The sequence below is a fragment of the Heterocephalus glaber genome, unplaced genomic scaffold, assembly GCF_053883595.1.
Source record: "Heterocephalus glaber isolate CG9 unplaced genomic scaffold, H.glaber_assembly_v1.0 deba00001608, whole genome shotgun sequence".
In the NCBI taxonomy this organism is placed as follows: domain Eukaryota; kingdom Metazoa; phylum Chordata; class Mammalia; order Rodentia; family Bathyergidae; genus Heterocephalus; species Heterocephalus glaber.
The window spans coordinates 17,582,477-17,609,272 of record NW_028258379.1 but is presented as its reverse complement, the minus strand read 5'-3'; the positions used below and the strand labels follow the sequence as shown (position 1 = coordinate 17,609,272).

Sequence of the window (26,796 nt, the reverse complement as noted above, 5' to 3'; positions counted from 1 at the left end):
TAGCCAGGGAAGCAATTTGTGTATATATTTTAAGCTTCTTTGGTTTTAAAAGCTAAAAGACAAAACTGAGTGCCCTAAATTTATATGTATCCTGAGAGTACATGTTGACATCTAAAATGACTTAATGAGGTTGCTTCTTTTCATTCTCTGCTTTTCTTAAGCCTGCTTGTGTTTGAACATTTTAGGTCATTTATAGTAAATACACCGACCTGGTTCCAAAAGAGGTTATGAATGCAGATGATCCAGATCTGCAGAGACCTGATGAAGAAGCTATTAAAGAGGTAACCGGAAATTGACATGTATTATTTTAGACAATTTTTTATGTTCTTATTAACTTCCAAGTCACTTGATGCAATATGTCTTATTTCAGATAACAGAAAAGACAAGGGTAGCCTTGGAAAAATCTGTATCACAGAAGGTTGCTGCAGCCATGCCAGTTCGAGCAGCTGATAAACTGGCTCCTGCTCAGTATATCCGGTATGAATCGTTCCTGAAAGTCTTAGTTTCATTTCAGACTTGACTTGGGTTGAGGGTTCTGGTATTTTTTAATGGTCCTAGATAGTCACAATTATAAATGCATTGTCGTGAATAATGACTTAAAGCCTGTTGACAATCTTTGAAGACAGTTGAAAGCATAGTATTTTAAGATACCACTTTAAGATGTTAGCTTTATGCTATTTCCAAAGTACTTTTGTTTTTAAAAGTTAACACAGTATGATTCAAACCATAATTAGTATTTATAGTTTTCTATTTATATTTAATAGGCATCCTTATAATGCTTAGAAATTTTGAAGAGTTTCACTCAATTAAATCTTTGGGTGGGCATGATTTACATATAGATACTAAAGGAAAACTCAAAAGCTGGTAGGGCTCCTGCCAGTATTCTTTCTGTGTTTCACAACCTATGATTAATCCAAAACTGCTAATTGTAAGTTGACTGATGCTATTATTGTGCATATTTTTTCCTGAAATGCAGACTTACAAAATAAGTACTCTTTCCTAGACCTCTTCCCTGTGAAACTGAACAGTTCCCCCTTCCATGCTGGTAAATGGATGAAGATGGATTATTTGCAGGCTAACCACTCTAGTTTGCATTTTACTTGTATCTCATAATTTCTGTTAGTTTTCTTGCCTCTGTGCTGATTGCTCTGTCTAAATATTTTGTAATTTTCTATTAATATTTTGTGAAAAGAATTGAAAATGTAGTTTTCAAGAGGAAAATACCTGCTGACAGCTTGAACTACCTACAGCTTTAGTTTTTATCTGCTTTCTTCAGATACACACCATCCCAACAAGGAGTGGCTTTCAACTCTGGAGCCAAACAGAGGGTTATTCGAATGGTAGAAATGCAGAAAGATCCAATGGAGCCTCCAAGGTTCAAGTAAGTAGATAGCTTCATGAGAATGAACTCCTTTTTAAAAACAAGATATTAAAGGGGAAAAGTACCCCAGATGTCCATCACCATGTGAATGGATAAACAAACTTTAGTACATTGGTACTTGGAATGATAGTGAGCAGCAGGGGGCTGGGGATTTAGGTTGGTGCTGCCACCCACCTTGCAAGCACAAGGTTTGATCCCTGGTACCAAAAAAAAAAAAAGCAGCAGAAAGGAATTAACTACTAATAACATGGATGAATCTCAGAATAATTATGCTGCATGAAAGAAGCCGGGCAAAAACAAATACATATGGTTCAATTCCATTTATGTAAAATTCTATAAAATGAAAACTAATGTAAAGTACTAAAAGGTAGATCAGTGGTTGTCTGTGTGAAAGAAAGTGGGGACAGAGAGAGAAGGAAGGGACAAAAGGAATAGGCAAGGGACATACAAAAACTCTTGTGGGTGATAGGTGTGTTCACTACTTTGTGATGATCCTTTAATGGATATCTATTTGTGTCAAAATTTAAAAGTATGCATTAAGTATAGTTAATTGTATGTTGAGTATCTCAATAAACTGCAGGTGTATTGCTCTGTGCAATGATATCATGGCAATGGGATAATGAAGACAGGATTTGTGTATTTATTGTTGAACCCAAATGATAGGTGTATGATGGGTGTTCATTGCACAATCTCTATTTTTGTCTGTTTGAAGCTTTACAAAACAAAAAAAAATACAAGGAGAGACTTGAGATATAATAAATCAAAGGGGGAATGTATATCATTCCCTGATTATACTTTCATTTTTCATTCAGGATTAATAAGAAAATTCCACGGGGACCACCTTCTCCTCCTGCACCTGTCATGCATTCTCCTAGTCGGAAGGTATTCTTTGCTGTAGCCCAAAATCTTTTTTAAAATTTGATTATTTTTATAAATAACCTTTCTATGCTTACAGGTACATATCACCACACTGATTGCAGTTTTCTTGTTCTAATTGTTTCTCAATACCAAATAGGAACCTCATCAAGACTACAAAGGATAGTTTCTATAGTACTTATGGGAATGTGTGTAAAATATTAGCTATTAGTTTTATTAGTAACTTAGACTCTGCTTTTATCAGAATGAGCAGGATCTGTTTCACATGAAGGATACCATAGGTATAGAAAATTCAAACATGGGTTTATTAGGTCTCTGATTGGTATTCTGAGTAGTTTTTTAAGGTATTTTTTAATTCTCAAAAGAAAAATTTTCATCTGAAAGAAGTCTAGAAAAATATTAGCTAACATTTATAAAAATTTCAAATATAACTTCTAGATTCTTTTCCATTTTTTACACTGTTATTCCTAGAATCCATAGTATGGGAACATAATATACAGTGCTACAGAAACAAATGAAATTTTAGACTTTGAGAAAGTATGTCCACATGTCAGTGTGTGTGCACAGAGCCATCTTTGAGTTGGAAAGATTGTGCTTGGTCTTTTAGCTAGGCTATATAAATCTAAAAATGTCTCTTCTACTCTTTTCTCAATTCAGATGACTGTAAAGGAACAACAAGAATGGAAGATTCCTCCTTGTATTTCCAACTGGAAAAATGCAAAGGTAATTACGTTGTCATAAAAGTAGTCTTTTCGTATTATAGTATACTGGAAAACACTGAGGAAGGAGTTAAAAGACTGAATAACTTTAGTTGAAACCTTAGCTGAATCTCTTCAAAATGGAGTGCCAGGGGCTGAGGGTGTAGCTCAATGTTTACATAGAGCACATGTCTGGTATGCATGAGGCCCTGACCCTAGGTTTGATCCTTAGCACCACTACCGAAAATAATAATAATAAATGGTAATAATAATAATAATTTATGTGTCATACTGTCTTGAGTTTAAATCCTAATTCATGCACTTATTAACTATTTAACCTTAGGGACATTATCCAAACTCTACCTCATTGTCTTCATCTGTGAGATGGAAAATATTGTTACCAGTTATATAGAGTTCTTGTTACTATTAAGTGAGACCATAGGTGGGAAATAATCTGCCATACAAAATACTCATTGTTATTTGCTGCTGGTTTGCATAATTTTGAAGCAAGATGTAAGAGAACTAACTATAAGAGCTTGTCAAAATGTACATATTTTGATTTAATTTCAAATAATTTTTCTTGTTGCTATTTTCTCCTTGCTATCACCTTAGGGTTATACAATTCCATTAGACAAACGTCTGGCTGCTGATGGAAGAGGACTTCAGACGGTACACATAAATGAAAATTTTGCCAAACTGGCTGAAGCTCTCTACATTGCTGATCGGAAGGTTGGTGTGTTATAATTTGTTTAATGTTCCATAAACTCATCCTTATTTACCTAATGTACTGTTAATTTAGCTATAGTACTGAGTATTTAGACTCTAACTTGTAATATTTGTCAAAGATAGTAGGTGTTAATTGCCACCGTGTATATGATCCCAACCTTTGCATAACTTATACACACCCCCTCACCCACCATGGTGATCCATTTCCCTCGTAACCTGACAGAATAATAGTTCCCTAAGCTGATCCAATTTTGTGAAGATTGGTAGGTGCTTTTCTGCATTTTGTAATGGCTCACCCCTATAGGTGTAGATGTCCCCTATAAGGCAGTTGCAGGAAAGGGTAAGTAAAGGTCCTGATTAATCAAATCCTACATAAAATGGCATCAGTGATACTGACTGTATTAAATATTATGGTATTAGTATATGACCTTCAAGTTTGCATGGCATGACATGTTTAGAACATAGAAAGGTATATCTCATGTATCACAGTGAGTACCCTTATAAGAATTATCTCTCAGGTGCAAGCTAAGGTTTTATCTTGAATTGGAGTCTTGTGTAATTATTTTTTTCCTTTAGACAGGGACCTACTATGTTCTACTGGTCTCAGAATTCCTGGGCTCAAGGTTTCCTGCCTTAGCTTTTCAAATGCTGGGACTATTAGGCACACAGTACTGCACTCATCTAATTTTTTATTTTTAGATTGCTTCAAAGAAAGCATTAGTAATACTGACTTGGAAGTTTGATTGGGGTCCCTGTAGTTTCAACTATTAAAACAATTCTCCAGAGTGAAAAAGCTAACCTTGCGAAGTCTTCTCAGCAGGGTACTTTATCGTTTTAATCAATAATAACAAATACAGATTCTCATTAGTTGCTCTTACAAGCCAGACTTCAGTCAGGAATTTCGATGATAGGTGTAAATATTTATCCCGTGATAGTATCCCACTAACATCTGACTTGACTAACAGGCTCGTGAAGCTGTGGAAATGCGTGCCCAGGTGGAGAGGAAGATGGCTCAAAAAGAAAAGGAAAAACATGAAGAGAAACTCAGAGAAATGGCCCAAAAAGCCAGGGAGAGGAGAGCTGGGATCAAAACCCATGTGGAAAAAGGTATGGCATTGTCATCGTGGAATTTGAACAATATGTATCTCCTTTTAGAAAATCTTTTGTTTTGTATTTTGTTTGCTAACTGCACACAAAACTAGTTAAGTACATATACAAAAAACTTAAATATTTCAGAAATAGTGTAGAAATGGAAAGTAACCTCTACTAAGCTGAAACAGAAAATAAAAGGTAGACCTCTTAATACGGGACTATACTATAAATTTTTTAAACTTCTGAGCAATACCATACGTAGTTGGTCCTGTGTATCCCCAGGACCCATATCCATAAACAACCGACCCCAGATTGAAAATATTTGGAAAAAAATGTGTCTATATCTAAAACATACAGATTTTTTTCCCCATCATTATTCTATAACCAATATAGTATTTCGACTGTTTAATAGCATTTACGTTGTATTGGGTATTATAAATAATCTAGGGATTAAAAGTACGTATACAGCATGCTTGTAAGTTATATGCAAATATTACTCCATTTTATATAAAGGACTTGAGCATGCATGGATTCAGATATCCATGTTTAGAGGTTCCTAGAGCCAGTCCCCACTGAATAACAAAAGGTAATTACACTTTTAAAATTTTATCATTAAAATGATAGGCTTGATTTTGCTGGCCTTAAACTCACTATATAGCCCAGTCTGGCGTTAAAGTTGGAATGATCCTCCAGCTTCAGTCTCGTGAGTGCTGGGATTATAGGCTTGTGCCACCACACCTAGCTGTTTCTTTTTTGTTTGTTTGTTTGTTTAGTTGTCTAGAAATTTAGAAAGAGAAATGAAATCTTCAATTAAGTAAGTAAACTTCCCCTTATGGTAGAATAATTCAGTGTTTTTCAGTCTTACAGGCTAATGTATTTTCTCATCATTAAAACTGCCAATATTTTTTTCCTCTGGCTTTACTTAGTGGTATATGTTGGTGAATTTACTTAGAGTGGAATGATGAGTTGTAGTTTTCATCCTTTTTTTCTTTTTCTTTTTTTTTTTCTCCCAGTACCAAGAATCAAACCCAGGACCTTACATTTGCCAGGCAGGTGCAGCACCACTGAGCTAAATCCCGGGCCCCTTGAGTCATAGTTTTCATTCAAGAAAATTTAAGAGGATGTTTTTTGTTTCATAAAACCTAGGCTGGTAAAATTATCCATTCTTTTGTCCATTCAGCTCATATGAAGTACCTTCTGTGTGCAGATTGGTTGATTAGTTGGATGGTTTTGAAGCAGATCTTGCTAAACTTTGGGCTGGTCTTGAACTCACAATCCTTCTGACTCAGCCTCCCTAGTAGTTGGGATTAAAGGCCCACTCCATTGCACCAAGCTTAAGGTTCTTTTCTAGACAAAATTTTCTGCTAGATTAGGAGTAGGAGTGGGTTGAGATACAGCAGTCAACTTCCAATGAGTACAGACAGACAAAATGGTGTTACATAGTATTGTAGAAGGTAATAATTACTATAGAGAAAAATAAAACGGTGAAAAGAGGCATAAAAAGTGTCAGAAGGAGAGGGTAGTTAGAATAGGCCTCACTTCTGAGTTTACTGAGTCCAAAAGCTTGAAAGTAAGCCACATGAGAGTCTGGCAGAAGTGCATTGCAGATTGAAAGATAAGTACAGAGTTCCTGAGTTGAGATCCCGAGTTCAATCCCTGGTACCAAAAAGTAAAATAAAATAAAAAGTGCTATGTCTAAGTTCTCTAAACTTGATAAGAAAAAAGCAAGAGAATGGTTCTTGAGAAATTAAAATTTTGAAAAATTTATTGCCTGATATTAGTAAAAGCTATTGTTTACTGAATACTTATTATGGTAGGCACAACTCAGTATTATCACTACATTAACTATTCAGTGGCATTATTATTGTCACTGCTTTACAGAGGAAGAAACTTTAGAATGGTTAGGTACCCTGCACAAAGTCACACTGTTAATTTGTCATGGAAGAGCAGGATTTGAATCCAGACAGGCCAGCTGTAAAGTTCATTAACTACACTGTATCCCCACAGACTGGTAAGGGTGCAAAAAATGAAGATAGACATAAATACAGTTGAGATCAAGATGCACCCAGCCCTTGTAGACCAAAAGCAAAAGATTCTTTATTCAGTAGAAATCTCTTGAAATGCAAGGAGAAACTTGTGCATAATTCTTTTTTCTTGACATGTTACGAAAATTTTCAAACACACAGAAAAATGGAAAGCATTTTATAATGAATACCCATTATTCCCCATTTAGATTTTAGTTAATTTTTTGAAACAGTTAACATCACTAAATTTGTTCCTCACATATCTATCCACTTTGTATCCATCTGTCATTCCAACTTAATACTTTGATGCATTTCAAAGTTAAATTGAAGATAGTTGTACTACTCAGCTGCATGCATGATTCTGGAAGTCACATTAAAAAATTAAACCAATACTATTTATTGGATTTAAATTGATTGCAAATAAGGTTTAAAAGGCTGAATATGACTGTATAGAAGTATGTGAAATCTTCTGTCTAAAGTTGAAAAATATTCTCTTGTTCAAAATATTAATGGATAATATAGTGATGCATTCCCAATTTTCAACTGTGTCCACACAGAGGATGGGGAGGCACGTGAGAGAGATGAAATTCGGCACGATAGGCGAAAAGAGAGACAGCATGACCGGAATCTTTCCAGGGCAGCTCCTGATAAGAGGTAAATGCTATAAATACAAATCATGAAGAGTGCCCTTTTTGTATCTTTTAGAGCAAAGTTTTAGTCCACTAAGATCAGTTTTGCTTTTTCTGTCTTTCCTTTTTAGTATGATAACTTAAATTACTCTTCATTTTCTTGCACTTAACTACTTTGTCTTAGCAGAATTGACTATCCCTAGAAGTAATCTTTTCTTCACTCAGTGTAGGGTCAGATAGAATTGAGAAAGATGGAGCTATAGAATAGGTCATTCAGATCATATTTGTGAAAAGGAAGTAATGAATGAGACTCTTGATCTTTCTGTACTTCAAATAGTGAGACAAATTGAATTTGTGCCTATGCCACTAGACAGGAAATAAGCTGTCATGTTGCCTTTATCGACATGCTTTCACGTTTGTGTATCCCCAGAGTACTTTGCTCAGTACAATGAAGGAAAAGAACAGGTTTCAGTTCCTTTACAATAGCAACTTATAATTTAGAAAGACAGAGCTATCATATAAAATATATTGGAAAAATTTACAAGGCACTCTTAATAAGTACAAAATGGTGTAAGATAAACTAAAAACATGTATGGTGACATAAAGTAGAAATTGGAGACGTGTGTGGTTTACTCAAGTCTGAAGTCTACCATTGCTAAAAAGTTGAGGAAATGCTAAATACAAGTTGGAATTCTCAGTGAATGTTAAATGCAAATGTAAAATATTTTCTTTCCAAATACAGAGTTTTCCCATGCTCTGATTATGTTAGGAGCTAACACAATCTATTTTTCAAGTCATATCTTAAGTGGCGTATTTCATTTTACTAGAGAAGCAGAGAATCTGAATTCAGAGTTGTGGGTAAGTCAACAATGTAGAAAAAAGAGGAATGAAGCGTGAAATTTTCAGTTAATGGTACTCTTGATTGGAACTTCCTAAATTATAAAAATCAAAATGGCTGCACAGATATATTGGGTCCTTAAAAACCAGTAAAGTGGCTGTGAGAATTGGTAACATAGAAAAGTTTTAAACTTGTGATTGGATGAAATCAGACTGTCTATAGAAATCATTTTCAAACCTGAATTTCTAGTAAAATAAGTGATGACAGTTACCATGGTTTCATTGGGATCTGAAATACATACATACCAAAAGAGCAAAATTAATCTGAGTGTCAGAATTCTCATAGAATAATCCAGTCATTGACATGTTTTCTTCAAAATTAAGTGTAGTTAATTGAAAATTATTTGTATAATGCATCAGTTTGCATCCCCTCCCCCAACCTACTGAATTCTCTCATAATAACAGCAAATAAAGACTATAGCAATTTTGTATCTTAGCATAGTTGTAAGGTAATTGCTTACATTAAAGAATTTTGTGTCCAGGACCAGTCTTTTGGCTGTTCTTTTGAGCTAGTGAAGTCCTCGATGTGGAACCCTATCTCTTCCAATCATGTATCTTTTTTTAATGTTTTAAATTTTTATTAGTACATGTTGAAGTACATAATGATTACATTCATCATGGGGAGTTGGTATGTGGACATACCTCTTTTTACTTCCCCTTGCCTCCCCTCCCTCTCCTAAACATGTATCTGAAATGCTGTAAGGGTTGTCAACCTGATTATGCATTATCTAATACATGTTCACAAGACAAACATGACATATCCATTTCCTTTGCTTCTAAGATTGGTTGTATTTAAATTAAATATATTCAGCTTGTCTGCAAAGAGTGTTCAGTTAATGATAACATATTTTAAATAGGTCAAAACTTCAGAGAAATGAAAATCGAGATATCAGTGAAGTAATTGCTCTTGGTGTGCCCAATCCTCGGACTTCAAATGAAGTTCAATATGACCAAAGGCTCTTCAACCAATCTAAGGTAAAGGAGTCTAGAAACAGCCTAGCTTGTGTCTTGATGTGAATATCTAGCCTCAGATAAAAGAAAATTTATGTAACTTAGATTTGGGTCATTTAAGAGTATGCTAGTATGATGATAGGGAAAAAATGGAAGTTCTGTGTTGTTACTTAAAAGATAAGGTGAAACACTTCTAATTATAACCTCTTATAATTGGCTACAGTTAGAAGTACTAGTAAAAAATGAAAGAAGGCAGGTGATAAAACTTGGTTCTGGTATGTCTATCTTTTGTTTCTAAAGTAGAGCCTACCAAAAAAATAACTACTCTGGGATTGAATCCAGAGTCTTTGTGCTGTTACATCCCCATCTCTTTTTTTTTTTTTTTTCACTTTGAGACAGGGTCTTGCTAAATTTTCCAGGCTAGGCTGGAACTTGAGATCCTCCTGCCTCACCCTCCCAGGGTGCTAAGATTAAAGGCATGTACCACCATACCTTGCTGGATATTTTTTTAATGTCATAGACACATATCAACTTGAAATCCTTAAAAAATGAAGCTTTAAAAGTAAAATATCAGCCTGATTGTCAGAAAAATCTGATTTCTAGTACTAATTGTCAGTAACCACCTAGGACACATTTTAATAAACCTAGTGTTGATTACTGTGTATAAGGCATTAGATCAACGATGGATCCACTTTTGCCTTTAAGAAACCATACATATATAAAGACAGGGTAAGGAATATAGAAGTGTCAATTCTACTGGGATAGAAAGGGAAAGTTAATTATAACTTGGAGGTTATGGGAAGATTTCGAAGTATTTTAATATGCTCTTCTAAGAAATTTATTGAGTGCTTTTCATATTCCTAGTGTTATTCTAAATCTTGTATTATCTCAACTCTTAAAATCTATATAGTCATAATTTATTATCTCTATTGTATAGATAAGGAAATTGAGTCACAGTTATTTAGTAACTGATGGAATTAAGATTCAAATTTGAATATCTTGATTCCAATGGCAGTTTATCAGCCTGAAGAAATCAAGTTAGGGATGAAAATTCCATGTAAGTAAATATTTTCAACTGTAATAAGATTAAAGCATTTAAAAGTTATGATGTCTTCGTCACTTTCCTGTTGCTGAGACAAACTACCCAACACCCAAAACTTACAAGAAAGGTTTATTTTGGCTCATGGTTTTAGTCCACAGTCAGCTGGCTCCAAGACAGAAGAAACAGGATGGCAGAGGGACATGGTGGAAGAAAAGGTGCTCAACCTATGGCAGCCAGGAAGTAGAGAGAGAAGAGAGGAGCCAGGAAGGGAGATAAAACCCTTCTAGGTCCACTCCCCCACTGACTGGCTTGTAACCAGGCCTTATCTCCATAATAGCAAGACAGCTAAGAATTCATTAGTAGACTAATCCACTAATGAGTGTAGTGCCTCCATGATCCAATCATCTTTCACATATGAGATGTCTTAGTTACTTCCTTGTCGCTGAGACTCAATACCTGACACCCACAACTATAAGGAGGAAAAGTTTATTTCTACTCAAGTTTGTAGAGGTTTCAGTCCGTAGTAAACTGGCTCCAAGGCAAGATGGCATAGCAGAGGGGCATGGCAGAGGAGAATTGCTCGTGGTGTGGCAGGTAGGAAGTAGAGCAATTAAAAGGAGAAAGATACACCCTTCCAGGCCATGCCCCCAGTAACCCACTTCCTCTTAGTATCTGACCCCCATGATCCAGTCAACTCCCAGAAGCTTCACCTATGAGCACATGAGGCTTTGAGGGGACATCTAGATATAAACTATTACAGGAGGCTTTTGCAGAACATTTTAGACCCAAACGATAAATGAAAATTTATTTCTTAAGATTTTCATCATGAGCCTTATTGCCTTATGCTGTAATAGGGATATTCTCAGACAGTTAAGGGGTATAACTTTATTTTAGTGTAAATGGAATCAGAAATGTTTTACCATTCTTGGATCTTCTTGCTACTCTGTCCATAAAAATTGAAAAATTGAAATTGTCGAGCCGAGGATTTAGCTCAGTGGCACTGCATCTGCCTGGCAAGCAGAAGGTCCTGGGTTCCATCCCCGGTACAAAAAAAAAAAAAATTGAAATTGTCAAGTACCTGCTTGTAAGAGAGCCTTCAGTTTTAATGATTACTTTGTTAAAGTACTCACTTATTAATGAATACCTTATTCATCTGAATCTTAGCAGCAAAACATGAACCTAATGTATACTTGATGAATGTTCTTATAATTCGCAGTTCAGATTTTTGAAAGGATATTATGAGCAAGTGCATATTCTTCATGAGAAAATCAGCTTCACCTTTTAATAATCTTTTTTTAAATTTCATGTCATTTTTCCACAGGGTATGGACAGTGGATTTGCAGGTGGAGAAGATGAAATTTACAATGTTTATGATCAAGCCTGGAGAGGTGGTAAAGATATGGCCCAGAGTATTTACAGGCCCAGTAAAAATCTGGACAAAGACATGTATGGTGATGACTTAGAAGCCAGAATAAAGACCAACAGGTACCAAGGCAGACTGTTCAGTTTCAGTGTTTACAACAATAAAATAGAACTATTTCATAGTCTTTTCTCCTGTTCTAGATTTGTTCCTGACAAGGAATTTTCTGGTTCTGACCGTAAGAGAGGCCGAGAAGGACCTGTTCAGTTTGAAGAAGATCCTTTTGGTTTGGACAAATTTTTGGAAGAAGCCAAACAGCATGGTGGCTCTAAAAGACCCTCAGATAGCAGTCGCCCCAAGGAACATGAGCATGAAGGCAAGAAGAGGAGGAAAGAGTAAATCCAACTCTCTTCAAAGTGAATGAACTATTATCCATAACCCTAATGATGCAAGTCATGGGGGAACTCTTTGTAAATGGTCAGGAAAAAACCAAATCTGGGTGCTAGATCCCAGCACTACTTTTTATTACAGGAGACAGGGGGGTTGAATATTCTACTTTGAATTATTTAGTTTTTTTAAAAGAGTGGGTTGTGTTTGTGCTTCTCCCACCTTTTTGGCACCTAGAGAACATACTGCCCCACACACAGAATTGAGACCACTTCTTTTTGTGTGACACAAATAGGGGTAATATTTTGTGTAAGAACAACTGCTTATAAAGTTATACCAACCACAATGAGTAGGAGAATATTCACATATTGGAACTGTGCTATCAAATGAATTTTGCCCGTTCTGTTTTTCTTTGGAGTGGGGAAAGTAAGGTCTTGCTTACTGCAGCTATTTGTTTCAAATAAAAACATTTAGACAAAATTCTGTTTTGTGTTTATTTAATGGGTTTAATCATCTCAGAAATCTTTCTCTTCATCAGATGTTTGATCCCCTTGCAAAATTTTTGGTTTTTGAACTTGAATGTGGACCTTAAAAAAAAAAAAAGCACTATAAGGAAAGGCAATGTTTGCAAAAATATTAAAACAAAACACTTTATAAGAATGGTTCTTTTTCTTTTGATATTCAGCACCAGTGACTCAAGCAGTTATTAGTAGTTCCTTGTTAAGAATCTCTGAACTTTAAAAGTTCTAAGTCAGTTTAGAACAAGATCATGTAAGTGGGAAAGCCAAGATTTCGACCCATTTGCCTGACTTGAAAGGACACTATTTCCCCTGTTTTGTATACATATTCATCGCTAACCATCAAAAGGGCCTTCCAGTTGGAAGTGTAGGTCAGTGGTAAAGCACATACTTAAGCATGCATGAACCCAGAGTTCAATCCACAGCACCAAAATAGAGGGTCTTCCTGTACTTCTCTCCTCAGACCTTTTAGAACCTGGCACTCTACCACCACCAATTTTTTTTTTCTCTTTGGAGACAAGAGTCTCATTTTAGTTGAGGCTGGCCTTGAACTTACTATGTACCCCAGCCTAGCCTCAAACTCACAGTGATTCTCCTGCCTCAGCCTACAGAGTGGGGATTACGGGCATGTGATGCCTGGTTTCTACCACCACCAATCTTTAATAAGCATTAAAGAAGTTTGTCAGGCATAAATTTCCCAAAGTTCCTGTCATTCCATTAATTCTGTTTGGTACATGGAAAGCTCATGATAAAATGTGGAAACAGATTTACCTTTACTCCATCAATTACGTGATTTTCATGTTGCACTGCATTCTGAAGTGCTTCTGAAGAAGAAAAGTAAATCCAACACATACCTTTATGAAAGCCAGTCTCTTTATCCTAAAAATAAAAAATGTAATAAGGGAAAGATTAATCATGAACTTCAGAAAGTTTCCATAAGCTCCAGATCAAACTACTGACTTTTTCATTTGCTAAAATCATACTGCAGACATTAATAAATGTCAGTAACCTTTGCTTAAAGTATGTATTTACCCTTCTAATTTAGCAAGGCTAAATCCCAGTGTTAACATACCCTTTCCACTGCCATTGGACAAGACAACAGGTAGTGGGCTATCATTCTAGATGCAAACCACACTAACAGTAATAAGGAATAAATTATCACTGATGTACTCATTTCTAACCTAATTCCTGGGAACTAGAAAAGTAAGCCCCAAAACCTAGTTATATCTGTCATTTCTGAGACCCATCAATGTCCTCACCACTCCTACCTTTTTATCGTTGCATGTTCCCAATGAAAAGTGGGGAAGAAATTACATAATTCCAAACATCTGGTTAATTTAAACACTTGGAACTTGTACAAAGTGTTTATCATTCAGTTTATGACACACAAGAGATTCCAGTGTGCTTGAAGACACTGCCCTACCCCTACAGCCCTCCAATAAAAAACATTCTGAGATGCCTATTCAATGAAGATGACCACTTGGTCCTCATAAGTCTCATTACAAAGTCATACTTTATCAAAAACACCATATTTTAGATACTGCTCACAGTTCAGACTTCAAAGGTTACTTTGAGTATTAACCTAGAACATAGGAAGTTTCTGATGTTGTACCAATGATCCACAACCCTACCCGATAAATACCTCCATGTAACCGTTCTGCAAATAAAGCTATTTTTAAAAGTGTGTTATTATTTACATAATAAATACAGCCACGTGTGATGGTGCATGCCTGTAATCCCAGCAGTCAGGAGGCAAGCAGAAGAATTGTTGTGACTTCAAGGGTAGCCTGAACTACATAGTAAGACACTGTCTCAAAAAAAAAAAGAATTTACATAATATATTCCTAAGACTGGAGTCACAATTTCCAACTTGAGTAAATTAACTTGAAATTAATGCTTTTTTCTATTACATTTTTAGTTTTAACATCAAAGCTTTCTTTAAGATCCTTTCAGGTCCTAAATTATCTCATTTTTACTTTTAGATGGCAACCAAGAAAAATCTTGTTTTCAGAAGAACTTTTAAAAAATACTCTCCAAAAAATTTAGTTTTCGCTGGCTGTGGTGTGTATCCCCATAATCCCAGCACTTGGAAGGCTGAGGCAAGATGACCACCTTGAGTTCAAGGCCAGCTGTAACTACAAAGTGAGACCTTCTATCAAAAAAAAAAGGTTTTTTATGTTATAATTAGTATTGTTGATAATTTTATCAATAAAGACTTGAACAGCTTCATTAGATAGTAACATGCTGATATGCTTTGATTTTTCAAAAAATCAAGAATTAGAGGGTAACAATTTTTTGTAGTGGGGAATCAAACTTAGAGCCTCACACATGCCAGGCAAGTGCTCTACCACTGAGCTACACCAGCAGTCCTCAATAGTTTTTTAAAAAGAATACTCACAAAAGGAAGAATGCACTTTTGTATATGGCCAAACTGAGTAAAGTGTTTTCTCAGCTCATCTGTAGGAGGGAAGACAACATATTAAAGGTAATATATTAATATTATTATATAAATATATTTTGTTTTCTCTACCCTATATAACAGATAGCAACTAAAAAGGGTCCTAGAGTCCCCAAATTTCTTATAGACAGAAACTACTTTACATTCCCTTAAGATTCAGCAAGTAGCGACAGGAGTGACTATATTGCTGTAATACCCCACACTTGGTAGGGATGAAGACACAGGCAAAGGAACTGCTGCTCTGGCTACAGTCTCCATACTCAGCAATTGCGGAGTGTTTTCATTATACTAGGTACTGTGCTCTAGGTGTGTACATTAAAATCTTTGTAAGGAGATCATACAGAAGTTTGATAGGACAACCTAGTTTGTTGTCAGCCAATAATAGATTTCCAAATAAAACCTCAACTTTCTAGTCTTTCCTAAGTTTACACTGAGTTGAACAGTTGATGCTCTAAAATGTGTTGAGTTAATCCCACCTACCCTTCCATCCTTATTTCACTGCCAGCCCACAGTTCATCTCCAGGATAGCAAATTGAATTTTCTGTATCCTATCCTGTGGAATCCCATCCTTGCATATGTTGTTCTCTTCCTTTGAGGTGTCAGTACCCCTGTCTCCTTCTACCTAAATTATCACTATCCTTCCACACTCAAGCCAAGCCATTGAGTATCCTTTTATTGGGCTTCTACTACAAGACAATGTACTATCCCTGTGAGATCTCTTTACAATTATATACCATAAGAGACTATAGTATATAATGTTAAAGATAAAAAGAAAATTACATGATCTCTTTTATTCTGAACTACAAACTGTAGTTTGTTGGTTTAATTTTATATTACCTGTGTCTCCTAGTTCATCTAAACTTCATTCTAAACTGCCTATATATGTTTGTAAGTCTCCTTAGTCCCACCCACCACTATACTATAAACTGTATATATAGAAACTACTACATTTACAGTGTGTGTTACACAATAAGATTTCAATATTGGATGAGTGAATAAGTAAAAGTCTGGCGTTATTGGCAGGTGGTAGAACCCTTAAGAGGTGGGCCTAGTCTGTCTGTCTGTCTCTCTCTCTCTCTCTCTCTACTTCCCATGCAGCCCCACCATGATGGTACTACAACAAGTCCAAAGCAACAAGGCTAAGCAACTATGGATTGAAACCTCTGAAACCTTGAGTTAAAATAGGAAATGATCTTTACCTGAATATCACCAAAAAATGACCGTGGATTTTTAAATTGTAGTAAGTAAATAAAACCTTAACTCAAATCCCCAAATGACAAAAATCAAAGTTGGTAAAAGATTACAGAATTACTCCAACACTATCTCCAAACTAGGCCTCTCCCATGAGCTTCCATTTTAGTGACCATGAAAATAATTATCATTCATTGAGTGCTCACACTCTAGTACAAATCTAAAAAATGTATATATAAACTCATCTAATACTCTTCTTAGTCTTACAAGGTAGGTAAGGATTATTGACTCCATTTTTTAGATAAGTAAACTGAAGCACAGTTGTGAGCCCTTTTCCCATATTAGCTTCAGTTACTAGGGTTATACAACTATTAAATAGCTGAGGTGATAGTCTAACCCAGGAAATCTGGCTTTAGAGTCCACTTCTCACCACGTACCATCTCCATGCAGTTGCCTGACAGGACCTCACAAGCTTTTCAAATTCAACACATTTCGACTAACCCTCGCTTTCTCTCATCCAGCTCCGCCTCAATTCTAAACACAAATTCACCAATTCTAAAATATCTGGAACTCATTCTCGGTTTTCTCTCATACTTTATCATTCGCTCCTCAAGCCATCACGAAAAGCCGCGGGTCAGCAGATCGGACTCCCCTATTTTTACCACTTCCCTAGTTCACATCTTCATCTAGGGCAGGGGAAGAGAAGCTCGAATCCCGGGGCTGACACATGATAGGCAAGCGCTCTACCACTAAGCTACATCCCTAGCAGGTCCTTAGCCTTGAACTAAATGAAATTACCTTTTATCTAGTCTCCATGTCTACAATCTTTCCGCTCTGACCCTAAGCTCCACACTGCAGTCCCTTATAAATCGTAAATCTCAAAATTCGCAAGTAATAAACCTTTCCACCAAATCACTCTAAATTATAGGAGACCGTGAATTCGTGTCCTAAAAGCTCAGGGACATTCCTAAACAGTTCATTACAAACAAAATTTCTCTGCACTGGCTTGCTAAAGAGCAAATTCGGCCTTCCAATCCTGCCACCACGCTGATAAACGCTCTGCAGAAGTCAGAGGTTTCGCCTATGGCTTGGGCCTAAGAATTCCGCCCCTCTATATCTCCGTCACTCACTGACTGTTGCAGTCCAAGGAATTTTCCAGACAAAAGCAACCCGCCGAGTAAAATTCGTACGCAGTGCCACGGTACCCCTCGATACCGAGGCTGCCATCTTTAGACTGAAAATCCTCCGCGACCTGGAGTCATGACCCCGGAAGAACTTGCCAGATCCCACGCAGAGGAATCTGCTTCCGGGCCAGAAGATCCAGCCAGCGAGATGGGGAAGATGGCTGCAGCTGTGAGTTCTGTGGCGACGCTGGCTACTGAGCCTGGGGAGGACGCCTTTCGGAAACTTTTCCGTTTCTACCGGCAGAGCCGGCTTGGGACTGCAGACCTAGGAGGAGTCGTCGACTTCTCGGCGGCTCACGCAGGCTGCAGCACGGCTCCTGGGTCCCAAAAGGTACGGAAAGAGGATGGGCGCGCGCCTCCCGATCTTCTAGACTACCTCTGTTGGAGAGGCTTCCTCTCTTCCGAAAGATCCCGGTCCTACTTGGGCGCGGAGTCGAACTGCTCATGAATCATCACACTTCGGTGATAAAGCGCTGTGCTACAGGTTTCTTCACTCTGCCATTCCCCACAGTCCAAAAAGCCTGGGAATTTGGTGGTTTATTCCTCTCTTTAGCTATCCACGTACAGTTCTATTTTGTTTTGTGCAAAACCCTGCCCAACGTCTTTGTAGACGTTAAATTAGAACACTGCAGTTTCAAAAAGAAGACCTGTGGGGCCAGGGATTTAGCTCAGTGGTTCCGTTGCCTGCCTGGCAAGTGCAAGGTCCTGAGTTAGATCCCCCATCCCCCCCCCCAAAAGAAGACCTGTAATCCCAGAACTGAAAGAGATCCGATATTCTTAGTCCCATTTGTGCATAAAACTAGTCCCAGACTTCTCTGTACCTATTTCAAGAGGTCATTAAAAGAGTCTGAGATAATCTCCCCAAGGTGAAAATAAATGTCAAATGAGTATATATAAAATCCAACACAAAAAATTATTTCTACGTTTTCCCCTGAAAATTAAGAAAGGGAACACAGGGCCGGGGATTTAGCTCAGTGGTTCCGCCGCCTGCCTTGAAAGCGGAAGAAACGAGTTCGATCCCCAGTACCAAAAAAAAAAGAAAGGGAACACAATGAGGGAAAGGTGGCACAGGGCACACCACAACTGGAGTGCAGCTACATTTCTTTACAGTTGCTTTCGACAGTGAGGACATACAGTTCTTTAATAGGCCTTACATGTTGTCCACAGATGTCTAGATGAGGTATTCTTCCCAAGCAATAGGTGTATCTCTCAGTAACATTGTAATGCTGTAGTATCTCTGTCTAGAACTCAGCTTGTCTGCAACTTCATTCCATGGGGGTTTTTTGTTTTGGGTTTTGGGGTTTTTTTGAGACAGGATCTTGCTATGTAGTTCGGACAGGCCTTGAACTCAACAGTGTAGCCCAGGCTGGCCTCAAACTCAAGACGTCCTCCTGCCTTAACCTCACCATAGTGCTGGAATTACAGGCATGCGCCTCCACACCCAGCTGCAACTTCATTTGAAGATAAAGAGCACACCTTGTAAGACTGCACCCTTGACTGAAAATTCTTCAGAACCTCACCGAGCTGCATTTATGTATATTTTACCACTATGCATGCATACATTTTAGAATGCAAGCCACCTGAGAATGGGACATTGTGTCCAGCACAGTACCCAAAACTCAGCACTCAAAAAATACTACGGAGCGTTGAGTATGAAAACTTTGGTGTTTAGTTCCCCAGCTCAAAGCAGGTTAAAAGTAGTAAATTAGAGAAATTCATATCACAACACAGTTGATTAAAGCAGTGAGGAAATGATGGCTACCAGTCTGGCAAGGGAGAAAACAGAAAAATTCTTAGAAGTTGAGTGATTTGGTTCAGTTTACCGTATGATAGAATAGATTCACAAACACACCAGCTCATAGGCATTGCTAAATTGTAATCAGTATTAATTATGGCCTGTTTAAGAAATCATGAAAAAGTGTTTTGTCAACCCCAGGATACCTGGAAAACTCACCTGATCAGGACTCTCAGAATATTTCAGTAGTCATTCCCTTTTTTTTTTTGATACCAGGGATCGAACTGGGGGTCCTTGCGCTTGCGAGGCAGGTGGTGGAACCACTGAGCTAAATCCCTAACGGTCATTCTATTATATACATTGGTTATATACCAGTCACTGGTTGGTATTTTATATGGAAATCTCCATAATTAGAAAAGTTTGTAGGATAAAAGATCATCTCTTTGACGCTTGATGTATTTAAGAAAAGCCAAAATCTAGGTTTATTATTCATGGAAAAATAGGTTTTTTTCTTTAATGCCTCTACACCAATGAAAGAAACCATCCATAAGATGCTTTGATGTGCAAAGAAAACCTCATCAGCTCTAATACTTTATTTCTAAGTAACTACGCAAAGCAAAATGCTAGTATCAACATTTCATCTAAAAAAGTAAAACTATTGTACTTTGAGCAATTGGAGTTCCAAGTGTTGTATTGAAACTTTTTGGTTAGAGCACTTTTTCCATACTCTCTTCCTACCCAGCCTGCTGTTCCTCATAGCTCTGTATAAACATCAACCACTCACAGATGCCTCAGAAGCAGTACACTAATCAGAGTAGTAGTGTTACTTGGGATATTCCAGTATACCAAATACCTTTCGTGAATTTATTACCAAGGTATGGTCTCATAGAAAACAGTAGTATTGAAGGCCAAACCACCTTTTTGTTAACTTTCCTCTTATGACTTACTTTGTATAACTTTCTAGTATTTGTTAATATATAAATGAAGAAACTAAACTTCGAGGAAGTTAAATTAGTCCTCTTAAAGTCCCAGGCCAAGTAAGTGGTAGAGTTAAGATTAAAAACCCCAATATAAGACAGCTTCACTCCCTACCAAAAATGTCTTCTGAGATTGAGGTTCCCCAGGCTGACTTATAAAATAGCTTTATCCCTCTGATTTTTGTTTCCTTCCTTTCAGGTGGTCAGATCTCAGTTAAATGTGTCCTCCGTCAGTGAGCATGATGCACATCGAGCAGGGCTTAAGCCAGTCAGCAAGTGGCAAGCCTATGGACTCAAAGACTATCCTGGTGCGTACATTTGACCTCAGACAAGGTGAAACCACTCAGTCATTTCTCTGATTTAATAGAAGGAGCTGTGAGCAAGTAGACAAAGGAGTAAACATATGTAAATGTTCCAGTCAAGCACTGCGTAAATTATACCTTATCTAAGATGTCCGTTTATTTAGCTCCAAATGTTACAGCAAGAAATCAGCTCACTGTGTAGCCCAGGCTGGCCTTGAACTCAAACTAATCCTTTTGCCTCAGCCTCCTGAGAGCTGGGATTACGGGCATGCACCACCAATAATAGCAAGGCTATTATTTTCTGTTGATGTAGGCCTTCTTCCCTTAACAGTTTATTCAAACTACATTGTTATTAACCCCACTTCGGTTTTGTACTTTCCAAAGTGGTGTGCCTTTTTTTGTGAGGTGTTGTAGGATTTCTTACTTAAAGCCACGTCATTTGGGTTGGTGCCTCCTTGTGTCTTTAAGGAATTCTCCCATCTTCCTTCCCATTATAAATTGCATTTTAGTAGAAGTATAATGTCCTGCTAGCTAAGCATGGTGGCACACACCTGTAATCTCAGCACTCCAGAGGCTGAGGAGGCAGAAAGATCACTGAGTTCAAGGCCAGCCTGGACTACATAGTGAGACCCTGACTCAGAAAAGCAAAACAGACAAAAATGTAATATCCAAAGCAGGTGTGATAGCAGTCTCCTTTTACAGTTGATCAGAGAATTGTGTTTACTTCCAGGACCCACTTACACTGAAGGAGCCGAAGTATAATGGGTCTGAAAACCAGAAACTTATTCTAGAGAAAAGAGGATTTGGTGGGAAACATGACAATACCAAACACTTCAAAAGTGATCTGACACAAAATGGAATGGGAAAGAGTAAAGAGTAGTGGTTAAGGGATAGGTTCTGGTGCCAGGCTGCTTGGACTCAGACTGGTACTACCAACTAGTAACTGACCTGGAGCAAATTTTTCTTCTCTTTTTTTAAAAACTTTTTTGGTGATGCTCGGGATTGAACCCAGGAGTATTCTCTACCACTGAGCTACATCTACATCTCCATCCCTTACTATTTTTTATTATTCTGTTATTTCTATTTGTTATTTCCCTGTCTGACCTTAAACTCAAGATTCTCCTGCCTCAGCCTCCCATGTATCTGGGATCGTGTATAAAGTATGTATAAAATAGTGCTCACTTCATAAGGTTATTGTGAAGTTTCAATTTGAATGTACATGTAGAGTGGTTAGATCAATGACTGGCACATAGTAAGCACTCAATAAATATTAACTATATAAAATATTTAATAACTAACCACTGATTTGGGGTTGCTGTAGGTGTCAGAACCCAATACCAGTGCATGACAAAGGGAGGCAGATTTTTAATCCAGTGAAAGGAAAATAGCACTGCAGTTGTCTAAAATTCCTAAAGAGGAATTTGGTGTCTGTTCAAGCTTGAACTAGATCAGAAGTATTCTTCCTTTGATTTGATGCTTTGAGAGATATTACAATATTATTTATTTTGTGAGATAATGATGCTAGCAGATGGTAGGTTGTGGAGGTATTTGTTTTGTGATACTAGGGATTGAACCCAGGCCTTTTGCACTACATCTCCAGCCCTTTAAAAGTGTTTTGAGACCGGTCTTGCTAAGCCATTAAAATGCCCAGGCTAGGTTTAAAATTGTTATTCTGGACCAGGGATTTAGCTCAGTGGTTCCACTGCCTGCCTTGCAAGTGCAAGGTCCCGAGTTCGATCCCTGGTACCAAAAAAAAAAAAAATTTTATCCATAGCATCCCAGGGATTACAGGCAAGTGCCATCTCTTTATTTTTTGATATCTTTTTGTCTCCCAATACTGACTTTCTTATCACTCTTACAAATTATTTCAAGATTAACTGCTAAAGGAAATGCAAAAATAGGAACCCCTACTAGGTACTATTTCTTAAAGACATACGAGGAATCAGATAAGTAGTTAAACTAGCTGGCTATTGAAATGAATTTCTCTGGTTGATCCAGTAAACGTGTTTATTGCTCAGGCTGTTAATGGTTTTCTCTTTCTTTTATTGCATCAGTGCACAGTCTGCCTAGGTAATGAAATCTACCAATAGCTTTTAGTTTTTTCTTAGTTGATAAAAATTTTTTCTCTATGAGACTTCCTTGGAACCAACATGTAACTAACTTTGATCATTAGGCTTAGTTTGGAGTATATGCTGTAGATAATATTAAATGGTAGAACAGGATTAATAACTATAGTGACCACCTTGTCCTCAGTCAACATCTGTAAGCTCTGTCTGTTTTTGCCCATATCTGTAAAATTCTAGACGAGAATTTTAAGTGCTTGCAGTAAGATTTAATATGGTGGAGAAATCTTCAGGTTATTTGCTACATGTTTTCTGTTATGTCAGCAGAAGTTCCTTTCTGCCAAACTTCATGTGATTTAAAAATCTCTTTGAAATTCTGGTAAACACGATTTTATTGGAATACAGCCATGCCTATTTGTTTACTTATTATCTATGGCTACTTCCCTGCTACACTGGAAGAGTTGAGTGCTAAAGAGACTAAATAGCCCCCAAAGCCTGAAATACTTACTTTCTTGCTCTTGACAGAAAAAGTTTGCTGGGGGCCGGGGATTTAGCTCAGTGGTGCTGCTGCCTGCCTCCAAAGTGCAAGGTCCCAAGTTCGATTCCTGGTACCAAAAAAAAGTTTGCTGGCCTCATCTAGATCTATACGTTACTGCCTGCATTTAACTCAGATAACCATAAGCATTAAAGTTTTCATCTGTTCTTAGTTCTTTGCAAGGGGGACATTTCGCTAATAGATAATGATTACCATTTATATAATTTCATTGATTTCTGTTTGTTCTTCAGGATCCTTTCCCAGCCATGCTTTGTTTTGCTGAGATGACCTTGCTCTTTACTTGACTAGGAAAACTGAGTCTATGAGGCAAAAACCCTTTCAGCTTTCAGTGGTACCCTCAACAAGCAAATGTTCTCCTTCTCATCCTCTAATCATAGCAGGAGAGAAGTTCTTTTATTTCAGAGCCAGACCCTTCATCATCTTGATCACGTTTTATCTCTTTCAAGACTTTGCTCTATTCCTTTCCTCTATTTTCAGTCAATTCTTCATTACTTTCTCTTTTCACAGCCTATAAACATGCTTAGGTCTTGAAAATCCCTGAAAATCTTAAACTCCCCTCTTAATTCCGTATTCGTGTATGACTCCTCGGCCTTTGTTTCCCATTGTAGCCAGGCTTCTATAAAGAGGACTTGTGTAACCCTCTACTGTCCTATCTCCAGGAACTTCACTTTCTTCAAAGTTATTCTTCTGTTTAATTCTTAATAAAGTGTCTGGTACATAGTATATGTTTAATGAATGTTGGATGAATAAATGACTCTACCATGAACAGGATTCCATTTAAATATTTTATTCATCTTTTTTAGAGGAGAAAAATGAGAGTGTCTTAACTGTCAAAGTCACGGAGATCTGACAATACACATGCTATATAGTTATTTACATTATATCATACTGAAAAGATGAGTATATCATTTTCCTTGTTAGTCAGGGTTCAGTCCAGGAAGTAGACGTCACCAATTATTTAACAAATAACAATATAAAGAATTATTAGTCTGGTATTAGAAACTCAAAAGAAAAAGGGAATACTGAAGTATCACAGAGGTAGCAGCTGTAGGAGAAGGCCACCATCCCAGGAACTGAGAGTAAAAACAGAAGAGTTTGAGATTATTAAATTTAGAAGCTTTGAAGAGGAGCCACATAGATGTAGAACTTAGTTGTTGTTTTTTTTTTTTCTTTTTTGGCAGTGCTGGGGATTGAACCCAGGGCCTCGCACATAGTAGGCAAAGCATAGTGCCAATGAACTACATTGCCAACTCCCAAGACTTAGAAATCTGAGGAAGGGACGTTAGTGAGACTGGTTCTAGTGGTATGGCAAACTGCATAAGAACCACCTTTTAGGGCTGGGGATTTAGCTCAGTGGGTTCGCCCCCTGCTGCGCAAGCTCAAGGACCCGTGTTCGATCCCTGGTACCAAAAAAAAAAGAACCACCTTTTACCCTCTAGTCATCCATTAGTGTCCTGTATGGGGATAGGTTAACAGGGAGCCAGCTGGCAAAGAGACAAATTAGTTTGAAGGTCCTTGTGAAGCCAAATATAGAAGGAGCAATTTGATACAGAGAGACAAGATAGATTAATAACCAGTGCTCCATTCATTAGATGAAGAATTTTAAATGTATATTTTAGTTTTAATTCAATATAAGAGTTCAGCTTACTGTTCCTGTGGTAAATGAAATAAGTTAGAGAGGTCTTGGGTGACCTTGTTTTGTTTTGTTGTGACAGGTTCTTGCTTTGTAGTTTAGGCTGACCTTGAACTCACTAGGTAGCCCAAAATCCTCCTGTCTTGGCCTCCTGAGTGCTGGGATTACCAGTGTGTGCCACTAAACATGGCTCTTTGGTTTTTGTTTTGTTTTTTATACCAGGGATCGAACTCAGGACTTTGCGCTTACAAGGCAGGCGTGGTGCCACTGAGCTAAATCCCCGGCCACACCTGGCTCTTTGGATGACTCTAAATGGTTACACTTGTGAAAATGAGTAGACTTTTGACATTAAGTTCTAAAGGCTTGCTTTAGGATAACACAATTGACAGTTAACCTTGGAGAATGTTTGTTTCCCTTTAGAATAACTCAAAAATCCAAAGATAATTCCATAAGTATAGGTGTCTGATGTTCATCAAAACTTACTGTCTTTTCATCCAGGTACAGTGGTACATGCCTGTAATCCCAGCATTCTGGGAGACTGAAAGCAGAGTTCTAGCCCAGCCTGGACAACTTAGCTGTACTCCATCTCAGAATGAAAAAGAGCTGGGATATAACTCATTGAGAAGGCCCTGGGTTCAGTCACCAGTGTGGGGGGCAAAAAGACAACCTTACTAGCTTTTCATTAACTTGAATCATAACCAGAAGGATATGGGAAATAAATAACAGGATGAGAATACAAGATTGTTAACAAAAAGAAATTATATGAATAACTGATGGAGAATTTTCTCCTCTCCTTTTTGTCCCACTCTTCTTTCGTATAGGATTTATTTTTATCCCCAACCCCTTCCTCCCAGGATATCAGTGGCACTGGGTGAAGCAGTGCCTTAAGTTATACTCCCAGAAACCCAATGTATGTAACCTGGACAAGCACATGACTAAAGAAGAGCCTCAAGACCTGTGGGAACAGAGCAAAGAGTTCCTACGGTAAGTCTTAGCAGTCTGAATGAAGTATTAATAGCTCACATCATTACTGATCTTTGAAGAAACTTTTATGCAGTGAAGTGAAAGTGACTATCTGGGGGTTTTCCCTCATTTCCACACAGTACAGTTGTTTTCTTTCCCTGGGAATGTTTGGACAGATGCTTTGACAGTTATATTAAACTGAGATCCATTTTAAAGATACTGCTTATCATAGCTAAGATATTGAGTTCATTCACATTAATCATTAGATCCATTTTTAGTCAGCTTCAGCACTTTTTCTACTTAAAGTGAGCTCTTTTTGAACGCTTGTGGTATCCTAGGAAAAAAATATCATTGCTCTTTACTTCTCTCTTAGATGGAGTTGATGCTACCAGCTGTTTTATGATTGGTCAGTTGTTCCTCATGGGAGAACAACAAATATTTGTACAATATCTTCATATTGTTTCAGCATTCATTCATTTATTTCACAATAATACTGTATACCGTATTGTTCTTGAACTAGACTATATTTTCAAGTTATTTATTTTTTTCTCTTCTGATACTTATTGGCGATCAGGTGTAGATCAGACATGATGCTAGACTTTAGAAACAAAAAGCTTAATAGGACATTCTCCCTGGACTCAAGAATGAATAGTTTATGACATTCATTATGTACAAGAATAATTACCGTGGAGCTCAGACACTGTTATGATGGAGCTTAGAAAAATACTCTGAGAGCACAAAGAAAGAAATAATTCTTCCAGACAGGGTGGAGATGTCAAAGGAGAAAAAGTGGGGTTGTTTTTTTTTTGAGTCTGTTAACCTCTTTTTCTTTGTACATTTGAGCTGATCTTCAAAAATCACTATAGTTTTACCAATCAGAAAAGCAAAAAGGCTGCCTGGGTATAGTTCGGTAGTAGAGCACTTGCCTAGCACTCATCAGTCCCTTGGTTTAGTCCCCAGCATTGCAAAAAAGAAGAGAGAGGAGAAAGGGGAAAAATATACCTGTAGAGAAAGCAGCCTAAGCAGAGATAGGATATTTAAGATAGAATAAGTTCTCTGGGATGAGAGCTCAGGATGTATGCATTCATATGTTTATGCAGCAGATACCTCCTGGGCTTCTGATACGTGTCAGACACTATGCTTGAAAGAGACT

General features: G+C 37.4%; 3 protein-coding genes across 4 annotated transcripts in view; 2 read left to right on the top strand and 1 right to left on the bottom strand.

Moving 5' to 3' along the window:
- Snw1 (SNW domain containing 1) overlaps window positions 1–12,543 on the top strand; it is a 29,930-nt gene extending 17,387 nt beyond the window's left edge. The window contains exons 4-14 of the mRNA XM_013067039.3: window positions 186–281; window positions 371–477; window positions 1,277–1,381; window positions 2,194–2,263; window positions 2,915–2,980; window positions 3,568–3,684; window positions 4,647–4,788; window positions 7,355–7,451; window positions 9,181–9,298; window positions 11,638–11,801; window positions 11,880–12,543. Coding sequence (XP_012922493.1) covers window positions 186–281; window positions 371–477; window positions 1,277–1,381; window positions 2,194–2,263; window positions 2,915–2,980; window positions 3,568–3,684; window positions 4,647–4,788; window positions 7,355–7,451; window positions 9,181–9,298; window positions 11,638–11,801; window positions 11,880–12,075 — 1,278 coding nt within the window. The 3' untranslated portion in view covers window positions 12,076–12,543. The remainder of the gene's footprint in view (window positions 1–185; window positions 282–370; window positions 478–1,276; window positions 1,382–2,193; window positions 2,264–2,914; window positions 2,981–3,567; window positions 3,685–4,646; window positions 4,789–7,354; window positions 7,452–9,180; window positions 9,299–11,637; window positions 11,802–11,879) is intronic.
- Window positions 12,539–17,568, bottom strand: Slirp (SRA stem-loop interacting RNA binding protein). The gene is made up of 4 exons (XM_004837118.4): window positions 17,361–17,568; window positions 14,980–15,038; window positions 13,353–13,460; window positions 12,539–12,650 (listed from the first exon to the last, which is right to left on the bottom strand). Exons 1-4 carry the CDS (start codon window positions 17,455–17,457, stop codon window positions 12,579–12,581), a joined length of 336 nt encoding a protein of 111 aa, XP_004837175.1. The 5' UTR covers window positions 17,458–17,568; the 3' UTR covers window positions 12,539–12,578.
- The window catches only part of Alkbh1 (alkB homolog 1, histone H2A dioxygenase), a 23,519-nt gene continuing 14,271 nt past the window's right edge, over window positions 17,549–26,796 (top strand). For both annotated transcript variants that reach the window (XM_004837116.4, XM_004837117.4), the window contains exons 1-3: window positions 17,549–17,745; window positions 20,326–20,434; window positions 25,502–25,664. In XM_004837116.4, coding sequence (XP_004837173.2) covers window positions 17,563–17,745; window positions 20,326–20,434; window positions 25,502–25,664 — 455 coding nt within the window. In that variant the 5' untranslated portion in view covers window positions 17,549–17,562. The remainder of the gene's footprint in view (window positions 17,746–20,325; window positions 20,435–25,501; window positions 25,665–26,796) is intronic.

Coding starts and splice junctions, on each gene's coding strand:
- Slirp (XM_004837118.4), bottom strand. CDS start 17,457: ATGGCAGCCTCGGTATCGAGGGGTACCGTGGCACTGCGTACGAATTTT. Junction 15,039..17,360: donor TCCTTGGACTGCAACAGTCA/GTGAGTGACGGA, acceptor TCCCTCCTACAG/ATGAGCTGAGAAAACACTTT. Junction 12,651..13,352: donor ACGTAATTGATGGAGTAAAG/GTAAATCTGTTT, acceptor TTTTTTTTTAAG/GTCCACATTCAAGTTCAAAA.